Consider the following 15,141-nt stretch of genomic DNA (forward strand, 5'->3'; position numbering starts at 1 on the left):
CTGCTATGGAGTAGTCATGGGAGCCTCACATTTGGGAGCATGTGAAAGCTGTGGCGCCGTAGTGTATCCAAGCAAAGGCGTGCATTTGTATTGGTTGTCGCAGCACTAATGTCTTTTTGGCTAGGCAGCACTTGTGTTGTTTAGGGACAATTACATTATATTGTATCTGATCCACAGGGTAGGCTTCATGAAGATCGGTAGCGTTTATGACGTACGTATCAGCATGGCCTTTGCCGGATGCTTGTGGCGGGGTTCACGTGTCCAACATCAGTTCCACACACGCTGAGCTGTATCTTGTGCAGAGTGCCATTTATGGAGCGGGAATGTTCTTTGTGTTCAAGGAGCAGAGGCAGACCTGCGGTGAGGCTTATCTGGTGGCCGACGTGGACACGGTCGTCAGCAGTTCTGGCATCGAGCATGCAGTGGCTACGCTCACCACCTGTGGTAGTCTCACCAAGAGCCTGCACGCATTCAAGCAGACCAGTGCAGATTTGAGATCCAGGTGAGGAGCTCGGGATCTTGCTACTGCCTGGCAGGAGAAGCTGAGTAGCATGCTCTAGGGCCTGCATGCCTCTGTGCTGGTCGAAGCCTCGTGGTGCATCAACTCACCATGATACAAGGCCCAGTTGTGAGAGGCTGCAGTGTGAGAACCATTCGGTTCTGTCAAGCAATCCATGATGATCTGTTGATTCTCAGGTCTGAGCTGTAATGTTCTGCCTGTCCATGTTCCCTTAAAATCAATCTTGCTGTGTGAATCCAGCATGGGGTATTTCAAGGCTGTAGTGTGATGGCTGTCAGCCTTCTCTCAATGGATTGGATCATCAGGGCATTCAGGGCAAGCATGACCGTTCCAACCGCTGGCGTTCCATGTTGTTGGTTTTTGTGCGCGAGACTGATGGTTTTCTGAGCCTGTGCTGTGGTGTCTCGCCTTTGTACTTACCACCAAAACTACGTCATTGATTATGTCACGTTGTCTAGTCTTGAGTGTTACATGTGCCTCCACCTATTCTGCGCTCGTACTACAGGGCCCCCCATCCCTGTCTTCACAGCCCACACAATGCACAATGCCACATGCATGGCGTTCCAACTGGCCATCGTGTGTGACGGAAGGTCACGTCCCGCCACCATCATGTACCTTAGGCGGCGTTTCATAATTTCGGGCGAGTAGCCCGTGTACTCATGTGACTCTGTCTGTTGCCATGTCAGCAGCTGGCCACCAGCAAAGCCTCTGCCAAAGGTCATGTCACAAATCGCAACATGCAGTGCCGTGCAGGATGTCAGCCCGGAGCTCGCTGGCGACGTCATGCATGACGCGTATCGTGTCACAATTCCAGGAAAGCATGACGTTGACGGAGGACACTCAGTCGCCGCGCATGACCGTGCGTTCGGCAACAGTTGGCGCTCTGCATCTTGGCTTCCGCGAATGCGTGCTGAAGGCCACTGGCATCGACCCTTTGCGTGCAGGTGTGGCCCGCGCTCGTACGGGGAACTTCCTCAGCTGATGATCATTCATTTCCTACCAGGGGGTTCAGTGTTGCGGGTGTGTGGCTGACAGTTAGCCGCCTCGTCGCTGGGTGAGCGCTCACATGCACAGCCCATCTATTGCCCATCAATGAGTCATCACGGGCCCTGTATCTCCTGCTTTGGAGTACATGCATGCGACTCTGCGGGCCATGCATGCATGTGTTTGGAACAATCCTTACGTTACATGATCCATGTGGCAGAATTGACGTTATCTTGAATTCACTGGAAGGTGTGTTGCAGCTGATCCTGTTAACATGCTGCGCCTGATGAGGGATGAAGTGCAGTCAATGCTGACTTTGGTGACCTAACGGTCATAGTGCAGGCCTGGTGCGTTCAAAGCAGGCTACACAGCGAGTGCTGAAGGAGCTTTCCGCAGAAGATCGGCACTTTCACAATTTGCGCCTCGAGCGCGCCAAGGCCATCGTTGGCAACAGTATTGCAGGTCCGGAGCCCGCGGAACAAGACATGCCGAGTGACAGCCCCGTCAGGCCAGTTTGCCCACAGGATGGCGCTGTGTGCGTTGCTTTCAAGAACTCAGGGAGAACTCCGCCAGATGCACGTGTTTGCATGGATCGTGGCAGGGCTCAGATTACTGATTCTGTCGTTGAGACGGCTGACTTGACTTGCGAAGCTGCACAGCAACAGCCCAAGATTGGTTCGTTGGCTAACGACCTTCAGCGGCAAAAAACGACACGAAGAACCACTCGGCTTGCGGACAAGCGTGAGCTCTGGGATGATGCAGACAGGCAAGCTGAGTGTGCAAGACCACAAACTGCTCCACCATCGCGTCGACATGATGGTGCGGTAATGAGACAAGCCGTCCCCTTGAGTGCTCGCGAGCTCGCGACGAATGTTGCGCCCTTAGCATCGTGCACTGCACGTGGAGCGAAGGCCACTAAAGACTCTACGCCCATGGTAGCGCCCATCAATTCTCGTCAGTACTCCGGTCGAGCTCCCTCGACTGCAAGGCCGTCGTCAGCTCGCCAGTCCATGATGGCAAAGGAGTACTTGAAAGTTCGAGACGACCTAAGCGCCAGGATGGCCGGGAAAATGGGGCCCAGGTCATGCAAGTTTGTCATGCATGAAGGGCTGTTGGCCGCGTGGGGCGTGGGCGTGCGGGAGTGCATGATACAGGCTGTTGTTAGGAAGGAGCTGGATCCGTGTCGAGTGTACTCGGGGCCCAAGCCGCTGAGAAAGCTCACCGAAACCGAATCTCAGTCCTTACAAGTCGTGAGCGCCAAGCGTGTCAAGCGTGTCACCGTATTCGACGAGCTCTGTTATCTCTCACAATAGGGCTCAACGTGTTTCCTGATGCCAGCCTATTTCCACACTAAAACCTAGTGGGCGCCATGCCATGGGCCAGGCCCATGGGCAGACCTTGTGTTTCGGGATGACGTCGAGACCGTCACAAGCCGCGTAGCAAGCACAAGTGCCACGTAACAGAATAGACTACATGAGCAGCGCTCTGAGCGCTTTTAATTAAAACATAATGATGATGTATTTCAAGGCACTCTATCCCGCTTAGTGTCAAGGATTTTGGCTTCTGAACATCGTAATATATGTCATGTTGTCCGGACAGAATGCATTGCGCTGGAGCCAGCGTCGTCGTTCTGTCAAAGCTTTCCGATGCATGCAGGCTGGCATGGCAATCGCGCTCGCTGTACCAACGAGCAAGCTTGCTCCGTTCTCACGCACTTTGATACTGTGTCGGTGATACACAACCGCTTGCACGTGATGCACGTGCGCAGTTTGGCGCCAACGCGTCCCTCTAGATTCGCTCGATCCTTACCAGGATCCGCACTCACTGCATCACTGGTCAGTATCGCCTTGCCAGCGGAAAGCCATATATTGCAGCGTCACACTACCGAGATGTGTATACTCTTTTCATTCTCCAAGCGTCAGGACAATTACGTTCCAGGCTCTAGGGAAAATCACACAATGGCAGCTTTCGCGGTGTCGGTACGCTCCCTTCTGCTTGGAAATAGCGCAGCCATTCGCGTCCAAACGTCATTCAGTCTTCGAGGATTGGTGCTGATGATCTGAATGCTGTCTGGACAGCGTGATGCTGCAGAACAGCACTTGCAGCAACACTTCGTGGGTACGAGGGTTTTGTTTGGATGCGTGCTTTCGAAAGCTGCCCCAGAGGATGCACTACTCACACGCGAAGTGCCTTGCAGAATGGCAGCAAGGTCAACATGATGGCCACCAAGAAGGCGGTGCCTGCGAAGAAGGCAGCACCAGCTAAGAAGGCTGCACCCAAGTCTGGAGGACCTCGTAAGACCATCAGGTACGGCATTAGGCGCAATTCTGATGTCCTATAGCGTTTCATGCTCGGCATCGCCTACGATGTGGCAAAGTTTTTGCGAGTTTTGACGTTTTGGCACAAGCTGATCTTGTACATGTTGACTTTGTCTAGAAGACAGGACAGTAAACGGGACACCGCGCAAATACCAATGAATCTGATAAGCGACAAGATCCCATGTCGATACTCCCAAATACAATGATCTCTCGCCTTTCGCATGAAAGGGCCGGTACAGCTTTCCCCCTGCGTTCGTGGGATGTGCAGAAGTTGGCCGAGTTCCTGTGTAATCGCGGCCATGGCAGGTATTATTAACTGGATGATCGACTAAACTGTACGCAAGTGGACGTAAACTTTTAAAGTTCGGCACCGATTCTATGGCAATGCTTCGTGACAGAAGCTGCCTTGTATTTTCATTGTCAACGACACGTGCCAGTCGGACATTCGCTGACGGCATGTGCGCGTGCAGGGAGCGTGCCGGATGGTGGGGCAAGGACGCCAGCTCCAAGCTGAGCCCATTCTACGGCCCTGACCGTGGTCTTTTCCTCGGACCACTCTCAGGCACCACCCCTTCCTACCTGACTGGCGAGTTTGCTGGTGACTACGGATGGGTGAGCGCTCAGCTTCCTTGCGTTCTGGCACTGCATGATGTGCTGCTCTTATGTATGAGGTGGACCTGCATATTCTTTGAAAAATGTTGGCAACCAATAGCAATGCATTCCCACACAGTGAGCCATGCACACCCTCTCACAACACATACGCCACCTGCGTGCCTAATATGTCCCTATGTCCCGCACATTCCGAAAAATGGTAGTAATCATTTCCACCATGTTACAAAACATATCCCACCTGCGCGTCCGCAATGGGGTTATACTCACATGTGTGTCAGTCTACCTCACGCAGAAAAAAGTGAAGGAGAGTCTCCTCGAAGGTCATGTCATTGTATGCATGTCAGGTACAAATCTACCCAAAGCACAGATTTGCAAACCAGGAGATTCGTCTGCAACAGCTTTGAGCTTCTTGGTGCTCGTGCAGGACACTGCCGGTCTCTCCGCAGATCCCGAGACCTTCCGCCGCTACCGCGAGACTGAGCTGATCCACGCCCGCTGGGCCATGCTCGGTACACTGGGCTGCGTTACCCCCGAGATCCTGTCAAAGTACGGCAGCAGCACCTTTGGAGAGGCTGTCTGGTTCAAGGCTGGATCACAGATCTTCGCTGACGGTGGTCTTGACTACCTCGGCAACCCTGGCCTCATCCACGCCCAGTCCATCCTCGCCATCCTCGGCTGCCAGGTGAGCATCCTTGCACAGCAATCCAGCTGCGTGATTCCTTGTTGTATGTGGAGCACACTACACAGTCGTGGGATAGGCTTGAGAACTCTCTCGGAACCCCGCGCAATTGGTTTGCTTGATTGGATGTCCTTGTGAACGGAAGTGCGCACTGTGCTTTGTTGATGCACACTGCGCATTGGCATTCTGTTGCACCCTTCGTCATGATCATGGCATACAACAGCCAGAGTTGATATTGATAGTTTGTCAAAGCGATTAGCCAGTGCATGTTAACATGGAGGTATGTAGATGGTGTTGTGTATGGTGTCCCCAAGCACCGTTTTGCAGCCTATGGTGATCCTTTCTGTTAACTTGCGGTGTCCCCAGCACAAGTGACATCCCCATGGCTTGCAGGTGGTGCTCATGGGCCTCGTTGAGGGCTACCGGGTCAATGGAGGGCCAGCTGGTGAGTCACTGGACCGCCTCTACCCAGGAGGTGGCTCCTTCGACCCCCTCGGCCTCGCCGACGACCCCGACACCTTCGCAGAGCTCAAGGTGAAGGAGATCAAGAACGGCCGCCTTGCAATGTTCTCCATGTTTGGTTATTACGTCCAAGCCATCGTCACCGGCAAGGGACCTATTGAGAACTGGGCCGAGCACGTCGCTGACCCCTATGCTGTCAATGCATTCAACTTTGCCACCAAGTTTGTGCCAACCAACTAACTTTAGCTGTGACTACTGTATACTATAGCATCCTTGACTTTGATCCTGTGACTGTCATTGCAATCAGCGATGCTCAATAGCACTTTACAGTTTACTACCAGAGCCAGACACCCTGTAACAATGGGCAACTAGTTCTTCGCGCTGTCAAAGTGACGATGGGTTTGGGATTGACAACTTGATATCTCCGAGATGTACTCTCGGCACAACTTGTAAATACTTGCCGTTCAGTTGAAAAATGCATCCCAACATTAGTGCCATGCACGGAAGAGCAAATTGTGTGCCAGTGACCATGTTGACTGCATTTAAGATACTTTTGGCGAGTATCTTGAACTCTTATGGATGTTCCGGACGGACGGGCATGTACAGCACATTTCCACCCACGCTACTTCAATCCTCAACACAAAAAAACAGCGTTGTTGTCTAATGAATCGAAGTGTTTTTGTCCCACTTGCGATGCCCAGATATGCTTGCCTCGAGAAAAGTCACACTTGCAAGCGATGGTCATGTGATGCGAAGCTGCGTCGTGCAAGAGGGTTCAATACATGGTTGCATCCTACTGACACCAACTTGCTGCTACCTCTGTAAGCTGTTATAATACCCCGATATCTACAAAATCCGATCTTAAAGCAAGCGTGCTGACCACTGAGCAGCTTCATGTCGAAGTCGGCTACAGTATCCTATCTCTGTAAACGCGATATCCGGAGGGCACCAGGCTGCTGAGTGTCTGGCCAGATCATCTGGCAGATGTTGCATTCCACAACGGTGTTACGCAGACCAATAGGATAAACGCATCTAAATTGTCTCCAGTCGAGGCACACAAACAGCGACTGATGCATGTTGTGAACAGTGCAGCAACGCACACACTCATCAGCTGCCATAATGCCTCTCCCGGATGTTGCGGAGCAACAGCTCTTGCGCGAAGATGACTTGCTCGTTCGCAAGATTTTCTTGGAGGTCCTTCAACATCATCACCCGGAACTAGCGGCAAAACTCAGCGTTGTTTTCGCCCTGTCGAATGCTTGGTGCACGTCGCACACACAGAAGGACTTCGATGACCTTGAGGACTACTTAGAAGAGTTACGACCAGAGGAGGGAATCTTGGTATGTCGTTTCCCCATGCCAGCAGCCTGTGGATGGCACGACTTGCCATCGGTGCATAATTGGTGATTCCGATCCGGCTCCAACTTGTCTGCCCACCCTGACCAAGATGGTTGCCACATTGGTATTCTCAAGGCTCCCATCCCTTCACCATTCTCGTCTGTGCTCTCAAAAAGCTGTTCTGCCCGTGACGATGTGAAGTATCGAGCGCATGCACTGAAACCTTTTCAAGTCGTGAAACCCTGGCTGAGCGGAGGTGCATAGACTGGGTGATTGGAGCTACGTAACCTTTTTTTGCAAATACTATCTTGGCATTATACTTTGCAGTTCATGTCAATGCATTCGCGTCTTCCGTAATTGGCATCTTTGTTAATGACTGGCACTTATCCTGGCGCACCAGTTCGTTGCAAGACATGTTGCATATCAATTAAAGGGAACTTGAGGGTCTGCACCTGCATACATGCAAATGAGGCTTTGGCTTGGTAAAGGTATGGTAGAGTTTCATATCAGGTGCGCGACGCAAGGGTGAAGGTCACTACGACGAATCACGACACAAGGACTGATTGCAAACCGAGGCATCTGACAACGTGAAATGGAACCAGTGCGTAGACTCTTTGGTTTATAGGCGGGCGTATCTTTTCTCTCAGGGGTCTTGATATATGTGTTTCGTTCTGATAGCAGCTGTCTGTTGGCCTCACTAAACCCTGCCTGTACTCACGTGCGAAGGAAATGCAGGTTGCCAGCGCATTCTCGCACATGCTTTCGCTACACAATCTGTCCGAGAATGTAGTCACGTCCCAGGCCACGCGTGTGGGTGCCCAGATAGAGAAGGTGCGCCACCCCGGGCAGCTGATACACTCAACTTTACAACTTGCAAGATGACTTGGCCCTCTGTCTCCCGTCTTTAAGGCGGTAGTAAAAGAGGTTTAAATGCTATCACATTACCACAATCTATTAATGCATGTTTTTGGATGAATTTGCCTCATGCTGACTCCAGGTATGGCGGGATACCGCTATGCTTTAAATTCTTGTCAAATGTTTGTCTGCAGCCATGACAGATGCTTGTATCAAAGTAAGGAGCCTATGGCGAGGTGGCTGATACACTCAACTTGGGAGTGACACCTGGGGAGAAGCTGCTGCCAATGTTACTTAGGCAGCATTGCCACAGTACGGCATAGGGGAGCGAGCCTTCACATCATGGCCGAGTGCAGCAAGATGAATGGCAACCTAAGTCATGGCATGCATGCAGGCTGAAGCCCCCGGCCTGATGTCAGCTCGTAAAACCCCGGTGGGCCTTCTCAAGCTCCTAAAAGTATCACAAGCACACATGCCACCACCGAAAACCCACCTTCCGATCATCATACAATCCGTTGCACCGCATGAAGCACCTTTGCTTGGTGTAGTCTTTTGTCGAGTGTCCTGTCCATGGCTGACAGCATGGAATGGAATGTTGGCACGCTGCCTGTCCGTGTTCCAAGTGATTACTTGCCAATGTCCCACCGTCAAATGAAGGATGTTCATCGCTTGGCAGTACCCACCTTGCCAGTGTTGGTGACTGCCAATCAATGGACAATGGGGCATCTGGAAACCTAGGACATCCTTGCCCCAGCACAGTCTTGCAGAAATCTCATCAAGAACGTTGCAATCCTCGTAAATAGGTTGCCAAAAGCATCAACTACACGCCCTCCAAAAAGGCCTATGGGCACCGAAACAGTACTTCTGGTTTGAGCAAACGCAAGCAGGTTCACTCTTAACGATACATAGCAATTCTCATTACCACTCACAAACAAGAATGGCATCAAAGGATTTGATTGATATGCACATTGCGATGGTAAACATGACGCATCGTATGCATATTTGCGAGTCGTACACGTATCGGTAGGGCGCCGAAGGCGCCGGTACGTACCAGCCTTGAACCATTTTCTCACCACGGCACGCGTACCGGTATGGCAACCCCGGTACGATGTACCCGTACGGCATTATCGACGGCTCGCCGAGTCGCGGCAACCATGATCGTGTATGCTATACATACCTCAAGTACATGCTACAGTAGGTGCCGACCGAGTGGGGGTGCTCTCGTCTGTTTCTCAGAGGCGCGATTGTCATAGATAACGCCTCGTCTTCTCTCCATCTGAGCATTCTGAGCAGGAGGTGCAGGAGTCGGAGGCTGTGCTGAACCGGCACACAACGAGCATGACGTTCAAGAGGCTGTTGGAGGGTGGCAAGACGCCGGAAGACATCTACAAGACGCTGTCCACTCAGCAGGTGGACCTGGTGCTCACGGCACATCCCACCCAGGCGCAGCGAGGCTCCATTCTGCACAAGTTTGCCAACATGCGTCGCGAGCTCAAGCGTCTGCACAATGAGCGTATGTCTACTGTGGACCATGATGAATGCATGGAGGCTCTGGCAGCAAACATCCAGGCTGCATGGTACGATTCCTGATGCTTGATCGCTCAATCTGCCGGCTATCAGTAAGTGCATAGGCAGCTGAATCTGCGTTGCAAGAAACCAAACCCTCCTGGCTGCGCATGGGCCGACACCTGCATGGCTGGCTGGAGTGAGTTCAGCTGTCAGTGGCGAGGATGTTAATGTGTTGTCATGGTTGTGCGCCGAAACATTCGCCCCGGCAATTTATTGTTTACTATGCAAGCTCGTAACGTCTGCAAGTCTGGCGACCTTGATATGTGCAGTGTGAGACTGAGATGGGGCGTGCATATTACGTTGCACTTCCCGAAGGTCTCAAATTTTGTGGCAATGCACGTTTGCAGAGTGGCCACATGCCCTTTTCTCCGCACAGGAGTGAGCAGAACCGGCAGCGCTTTGCGAGAATGAGGTATCCCTGTTCTGCTCCAGATAATCATGCATTTCAGGGACACAGATGCACAAACCAACCTGCCCGGTGAAGCACTGAGAAACGGTTTGCAGGCGAACCGATGAGATTCGCCGCAGCAAGCCTACTCCACAGGACGAGATGCGACACGGCCTCACATATTTCCACGGGACCATCTTCTCAATCCTGCCGCGCTTCTGCCGCCGTGTCGACCTCATGCTGCAGACCCTCGGCCAGCCACGAATTCCTCTGGACCACGCCCTCTTTAAGTTTGGCTCCTGGATGGGCGGTGACCGGGATGGTAACCCGAACGTGAAGCCTGGCACGACTCGGGATGTGGCTATCTGGTGCCGCCTATCTGCATGCAATCTGTACTTCCAGACTGTGCAGAACCTCATGTTCGATGTAAGCAGCTTGACCCCCTACTTCTTTCCGCCTGCAGTTCATCTCTAGCTCACGCTTACAGTTATGCGTACATCCATGACAATGCCGTGGTGCAGCCTCCCTTAGACCAAGGACAGGCTCTCTTGCGCGGCTGCAGGCAGGTGGCCAGGTTACAGGGATGCGCTGGGATTTTGTGTGACCATGTAAGTCTGAGCGGAAGTGTGGCCCCTGGATCGTATCTGTCGTTTGCGTGCGTGCAGTACCAGACGCAGTGCAGTGCACATCCATTGAGGCTTCCCAGCTGGCCAAAATTCAGATCTAGACAAGTGATTGTACCCTGTATGCATTTGCTTAAGCCGGTGTCTTTGTGTGCGATCTTATGATGATGTATCTCTTTAGACTACCTCATCCTCATGGACATTGTTACTGTGAAACCAAAGCAAGGGACGCTGCACAACGACATGTCCACGATTCTGCGAGAGGTCTCAAAAGTATGTCCTGATCTTACAAGACGCGCTCGTGCAGCTCTCGATGTGGCGGTGCTCGAATGAGATGAAGCTGCAAGCAGAGGCGCAATGGGCGCGAGAGAACCAGCTGGACAGGAATGCCATCTCAGAGGAGCGCAAGCGCCGCAATTATGTCGACTTCTGGACGCCTGTCCCACCGTCCGAGCCGTACCGCTGCGTCCTATCGCTGGTGCGCCCAACACCCTTCTCCCCTTTGCCTGCCTTCTGACACGATGATTTTAGCTCTCCTGCTGTTCCATTGGCTGTTCAGTTCGACCGGACCGGCCCAACGACAACATGGTGCAACGCCATCTGGCGACCGGCTTCGGTTGTCTCGGGCATTCTTCACTCCTGTGCCCAGCGTGCATCAATCATTGTTCCGAGGCTGGGCAGTGGCAGGCATGCTTGTGCCAGGGGTATCTTTTGATGGCTGAGGCTGTGCACCTTGGATGCTCGCCCGCTGCAAGATCTGGCAACCAGCTGGGCGATGGTGCGTGTGGTACCACGACACGCGATGCGTGACGCACTGTGGCAGCGACGATGACAAGCCATCCCGTATGCAATGTTCCAACAAGTTGTCAGAAGTTCTTGCGGTTGCGTGCTCCAGTGAGAATGACACCTTTTGATGATCCATCGAAGTCAGGCTGCAGCTGTATACACGCGGGTGCAATATCGATTTGTTTGAGCTTGCAGGTGCGTGACAAGCTGCACACGACTCGTGAGTTGCTGCACTTCTGCCTGGTGCACAGCGAGGAGAATGTGAACGAGACGCTGCAGCGAGGCGGAGCCTACACCGACAGCAAGGAGCTCCTGTCTGTGCTCACTCTCTGCTACAGGAGCCTTCATGAGACTGGTATGCATACTCTCGCTAACCTTGGTGTACTCCCCATGTCAAGCAATCTGGCCTTGCATCCTCTTGGTCTTTCCATGCATCTCTTATGCTGCGTCATTTGATTTGACACTCATGTTCACTGTTCAATGGCAGTTTGCTCGACTTGTGGTATTGCTGACTCTGCATGCTTGGAACACGCGTCTGTGGGGCAGTGTTGTTGCTTGCTGAGGCCTCGGTGCTCAACAATCACACAGAGCTGTGGATGAGGTGGGTGTGCATGCGCATTCTCCTCTTCTTGCAGAATCTGAATGCTGCATACTATCACAGCAGCACACGCTCTCTCGTTTCCAGGACTCTGGAGTTTGCAGCCCCTTTCCATAGCCCTTTAGAGCCCCTTCCCACAGCCCTTGTGCTGAGTGAAGCAACAACATGGTCCTGATTCAGTGACGCATTGTCAGCCACGCAAGGCAGATATGATTTTGGTACGGTTGGCAACACAAAATCAGGTACTCATGGCATGTCGCACGGAAACGTATTGTGCATGTGTTTTGGTCACGGTAGTGACGGGCAGGGAGCCTGTCGTTGCAGCAGCAGTACAGCCCTTGACAAGTGCAGTGGTCCCCTTACAGGTGACAGCAGGGTGGCAGAGGGCATGTTGCTGGACACGATCCGCCAGGTGCAGGCCTTTGGCAGTTCGCTGATGCAGCTGGACATTCGGCAGGAGAGCACTCGGCACCGCGATGTTATGAACGCCATCACCGAGTACCTTGAGCTCGGCTCCTTCAATAGCTGGAACGAGGAAGAGAAGCTGGCCTTCCTCTCCAAGGAGCTGACGGTGTGTTGCTTCTTGCGCACCGCGTGCAGTTGTACCGGCTTTGTTTGTGCCGATGCGATTGTATCAGGGGCGGTTGATACACCTGCAGTCTGCACGATGGGGCTGACAAGCGTGTGCTTTGTTATCTACGTGATTCACGCGTGCACAGAATCCTGGTCGGCTTGCCATTCCACACTAGGTGCTGCTTTCATGCATTTTTTTTTTTGTAAAGTGTATGCACTTGGGTTCAGAGCATCTCAGCATGCTGTGTGCAAGTGCCAGAACGACGTGTTGCAATATACGTTTTGTGTGACCTTTTACACGCACACATGCATCAAAGCAAACAGACAACGCGGATGCAACACTAGCTTGACGCAGAAGCCAATATCAACACTGCAATAAGCTGTCAATGCTGTTTGAAGTGCGCCTATGATCAAAGCTTGAATGACGCAGACAAAGCGGCCATTGCTGCCCCCGGGCGTGCCTTTCACGCCGGAGGAGCAGGATGTGGTGGACACGTTCCGAGTGCTTGCCACTCTGCCATCCGACAGCCTGGGCGCTTACATCATCTCGATGGCCCAAACGGCATCAGATGTGCTCATCGTGGAGCTGCTGCAGCGCGAGCTTGGCATTCGCAGCTCTCTGCGGGTGGTGCCCCTCTTCGAAACGCTTGATGATTTGGCCATGGCGCCCACCACCATGCAGACGCTCTTTTCCAATGCCTGGGTACGACTCCTGCACCTCCTGTGTTCCACACAGGGCCCGGCATCCCCTCCTTTTCACAGGGCCCGGCATCCCCTCCTTTTGTTCTGGTCATGCAGTCCAGCTGTCTTCTCGTGCAGGCAAGCAATGCGTGGAAATGCGCCTTCTGGTCAGGTCGATGCGTTTTATGGGCAGGCCGAATGTTTTGCATGGCAGAATCGTGACCGTGTGGTTTGCAGAATTGTGTGACCATGTGGTGCGCTGTCGCCGTAGGTCATGATGTCTCAAAGTCATGAGGCAATGTGGAATGATTGTCACCCTTCGTGGTAGTTGATTTGTCTTGTTTTCTTTTGCTTACAGTCTGAGCTGGCCGGCCGTGACTGCCGTTTTGCTTGAGGAAGTAGCAGACTGCGATCCGTGCAGGTGATCGGTGTGTGTGTGGCTGGCAGCTAAGTAGTTGATGCAACTTGCAGTATCACAAGCACATCAACGGGCACCAGGAGTGCATGATCGGCTACTCAGACAGCGGCAAAGATGCCGGTCGTCTGGCTGCGGCATGGGGTCTGTACAAGGCACAGGAAACTCTCATCCAGATTGCCTCCTCACACGGTGCGGATCTTGTGCTCCACCCCTCTGTTTCCACCATCTTCATATGTCTGTATCTCACTCGGACTACTCTGCAAGGATGTCATGCCAGGCGTGACAGTGAGGTGAAGTTGGTCGTGACAATTTGCAAAGATTCCACCTCATCTCAGGCACAAGACGACTGCAGCACATTTCACATCCACGCTCCTGGTTCCAGGATCAATGTGCTGCACGCTGGTCGGCTGGTCAAGATGAAATGCAAGTTGCAGGGGTAAAGATGACGCTGTTCCACGGCCGTGGAGGCACTGTGGGCCGTGGGGGGGGCCCCACCCACCTCGCCATCCTGTCACAGCCGCCGAAGTCGCTGTGTGGGGCGCTGCGTGTCACGATCCAGGGAGAGACCATCGAGCAGCAGTTCGGGGAACTGGACACTGCCCTGCACACCCTGGACCTCTACACCAGTGCCGTGCTGGAGGCCAGCCTGGACGAGGGATACCTTCCGGAGCCTGAGTTCCGAGAGCTGATGGAGGAGATGAGTGTGGCTTCGTGCAAGTCTTACCGCACCATCGTGCATGAGTCCGACGCCTTCAACAAGTGTGTTTCCGCTCGCGAGTCAGCCCTATCTGCTTTGCACTCGTGTCACGCGCACCACTGAGCTTTCTTGATCCACTCAGGCTGTTATTGCAAAAGTCCCAAATGGTTGTTTGTGGCACTGACTCTGCTCTGCTCTGATCTCCTTCTCGTGTTGCACGGACACCTGGTCTAATGCTGAACCGATCTGTCTCCAAATAATAGTCATGGTGGTGCTTGTTGTGCACGCTGCTACAGAACAGAGCTCCTGAAGCTTAGACAAGAGTTTGCAGAAGCCACCACATGCTACTGACAGGTTCGCCGAACACCGCAGGTACTTCCAAGCAGCCACTCCCGTGGCGGAGCTGGGCTCCATGAACATCGGCTCAAGGCCCAGCAGCCGCAAGGCCGGCGGTGGCATCTCAACCCTGCGCGCCATTCCTTGGATCTTTGCCTGGACGCAGACACGCTTCAACCTGCCCGTGTGGCTGGGCGTCGGCGATGCCATCACACTGGTGCGCTGTCCATTCTTCCAAGGTTGAGTCATGCCTGATGCCACAAAGCCATTTATTCTCAAGTGTTCCGACCTCTCCAGCCATAGCTCATTCGATTTGGGTGACGGTAATGGTAGTACCGATTCCCAAGTAGTACTTGGGAGTTCCCACTGTCCAGGTGGATATGATAGAATTGTAAGAAGTACATCATCCTTCCATTACATAGATAATGGCAATTTTGTAAGAAGTACATCATCATCATTTGGCAGCGGGTAGAAAAGCTGGGATAACCTGCGACGGACCTGATTCTGCAGTGTGAGTTGCACGCATTTGCGTTGGACTGCTGCGGACGATACTCCTCATCTGTCATTTACAGGCGTCAAACAAACATGTCTTCTGATGAGTGCAGGCCCAGCAGAAGGGGAAAACGGATGTCCTGGTGCGTATGTACAAGACTTGGCCGTTCTTCAAGGTCACGATGGACATGATTGCCATGGTGATGGCCAAG

General features: G+C 53.0%; 2 protein-coding genes across 2 annotated transcripts; both read left to right on the plus strand.

The window, feature by feature from the left end:
- Nucleotides 1-3,419: 3,419 nt before the first annotated feature.
- On the plus strand, nt 3,420-5,977 carry LOC149809465 (chlorophyll a-b binding protein 5, chloroplastic-like). The gene is made up of 5 exons (XM_089994819.1): nt 3,420-3,483; nt 3,702-3,811; nt 4,293-4,434; nt 4,859-5,116; nt 5,507-5,977. The coding sequence occupies exons 1-5, from the start codon at nt 3,463-3,465 to the stop codon at nt 5,813-5,815; spliced, it is 840 nt and encodes a 279-aa protein (XP_089850945.1). The 5' UTR covers nt 3,420-3,462; the 3' UTR covers nt 5,816-5,977.
- A 717-nt stretch (nt 5,978-6,694) lies between these two features.
- LOC149809466 (phosphoenolpyruvate carboxylase 1-like) lies at nt 6,695-15,135 on the plus strand (the record flags this gene model as incomplete). The annotated part of the gene is made up of 12 exons (XM_089994822.1): nt 6,695-6,916; nt 7,649-7,761; nt 9,106-9,345; nt 9,842-10,151; nt 10,656-10,826; nt 11,330-11,489; nt 12,098-12,303; nt 12,736-13,008; nt 13,458-13,593; nt 13,839-14,163; nt 14,474-14,654; nt 15,043-15,135. Coding segments are annotated over exons 1-12 (2,430 nt in total), but the record flags the coding sequence as incomplete, so codon positions are not given.
- Nucleotides 15,136-15,141: the final 6 nt, after the last annotated feature.

This window comes from Nuphar pumila, unplaced genomic scaffold, assembly GCF_984573655.1.
Source record: "Nuphar pumila unplaced genomic scaffold, dmNupPumi1.hap1.1 HAP1_SCAFFOLD_1191, whole genome shotgun sequence".
Taxonomy (NCBI): Eukaryota; Viridiplantae; Streptophyta; class Magnoliopsida; order Nymphaeales; family Nymphaeaceae; genus Nuphar; species Nuphar pumila.

Excerpts from the sequence above, each read along its gene's own strand:
- LOC149809465 (XM_089994819.1), top strand. The coding sequence starts at position 3,463 with ATGGCAGCTTTCGCGGTGTCG. Across the intron at positions 3,484-3,701 it reads TGGCAGCTTTCGCGGTGTCG|AATGGCAGCAAGGTCAACAT; the intron begins GTACGCTCCCTT and ends AGTGCCTTGCAG. Across the intron at positions 4,435-4,858 it reads TTGCTGGTGACTACGGATGG|GACACTGCCGGTCTCTCCGC; the intron begins GTGAGCGCTCAG and ends GTGCTCGTGCAG.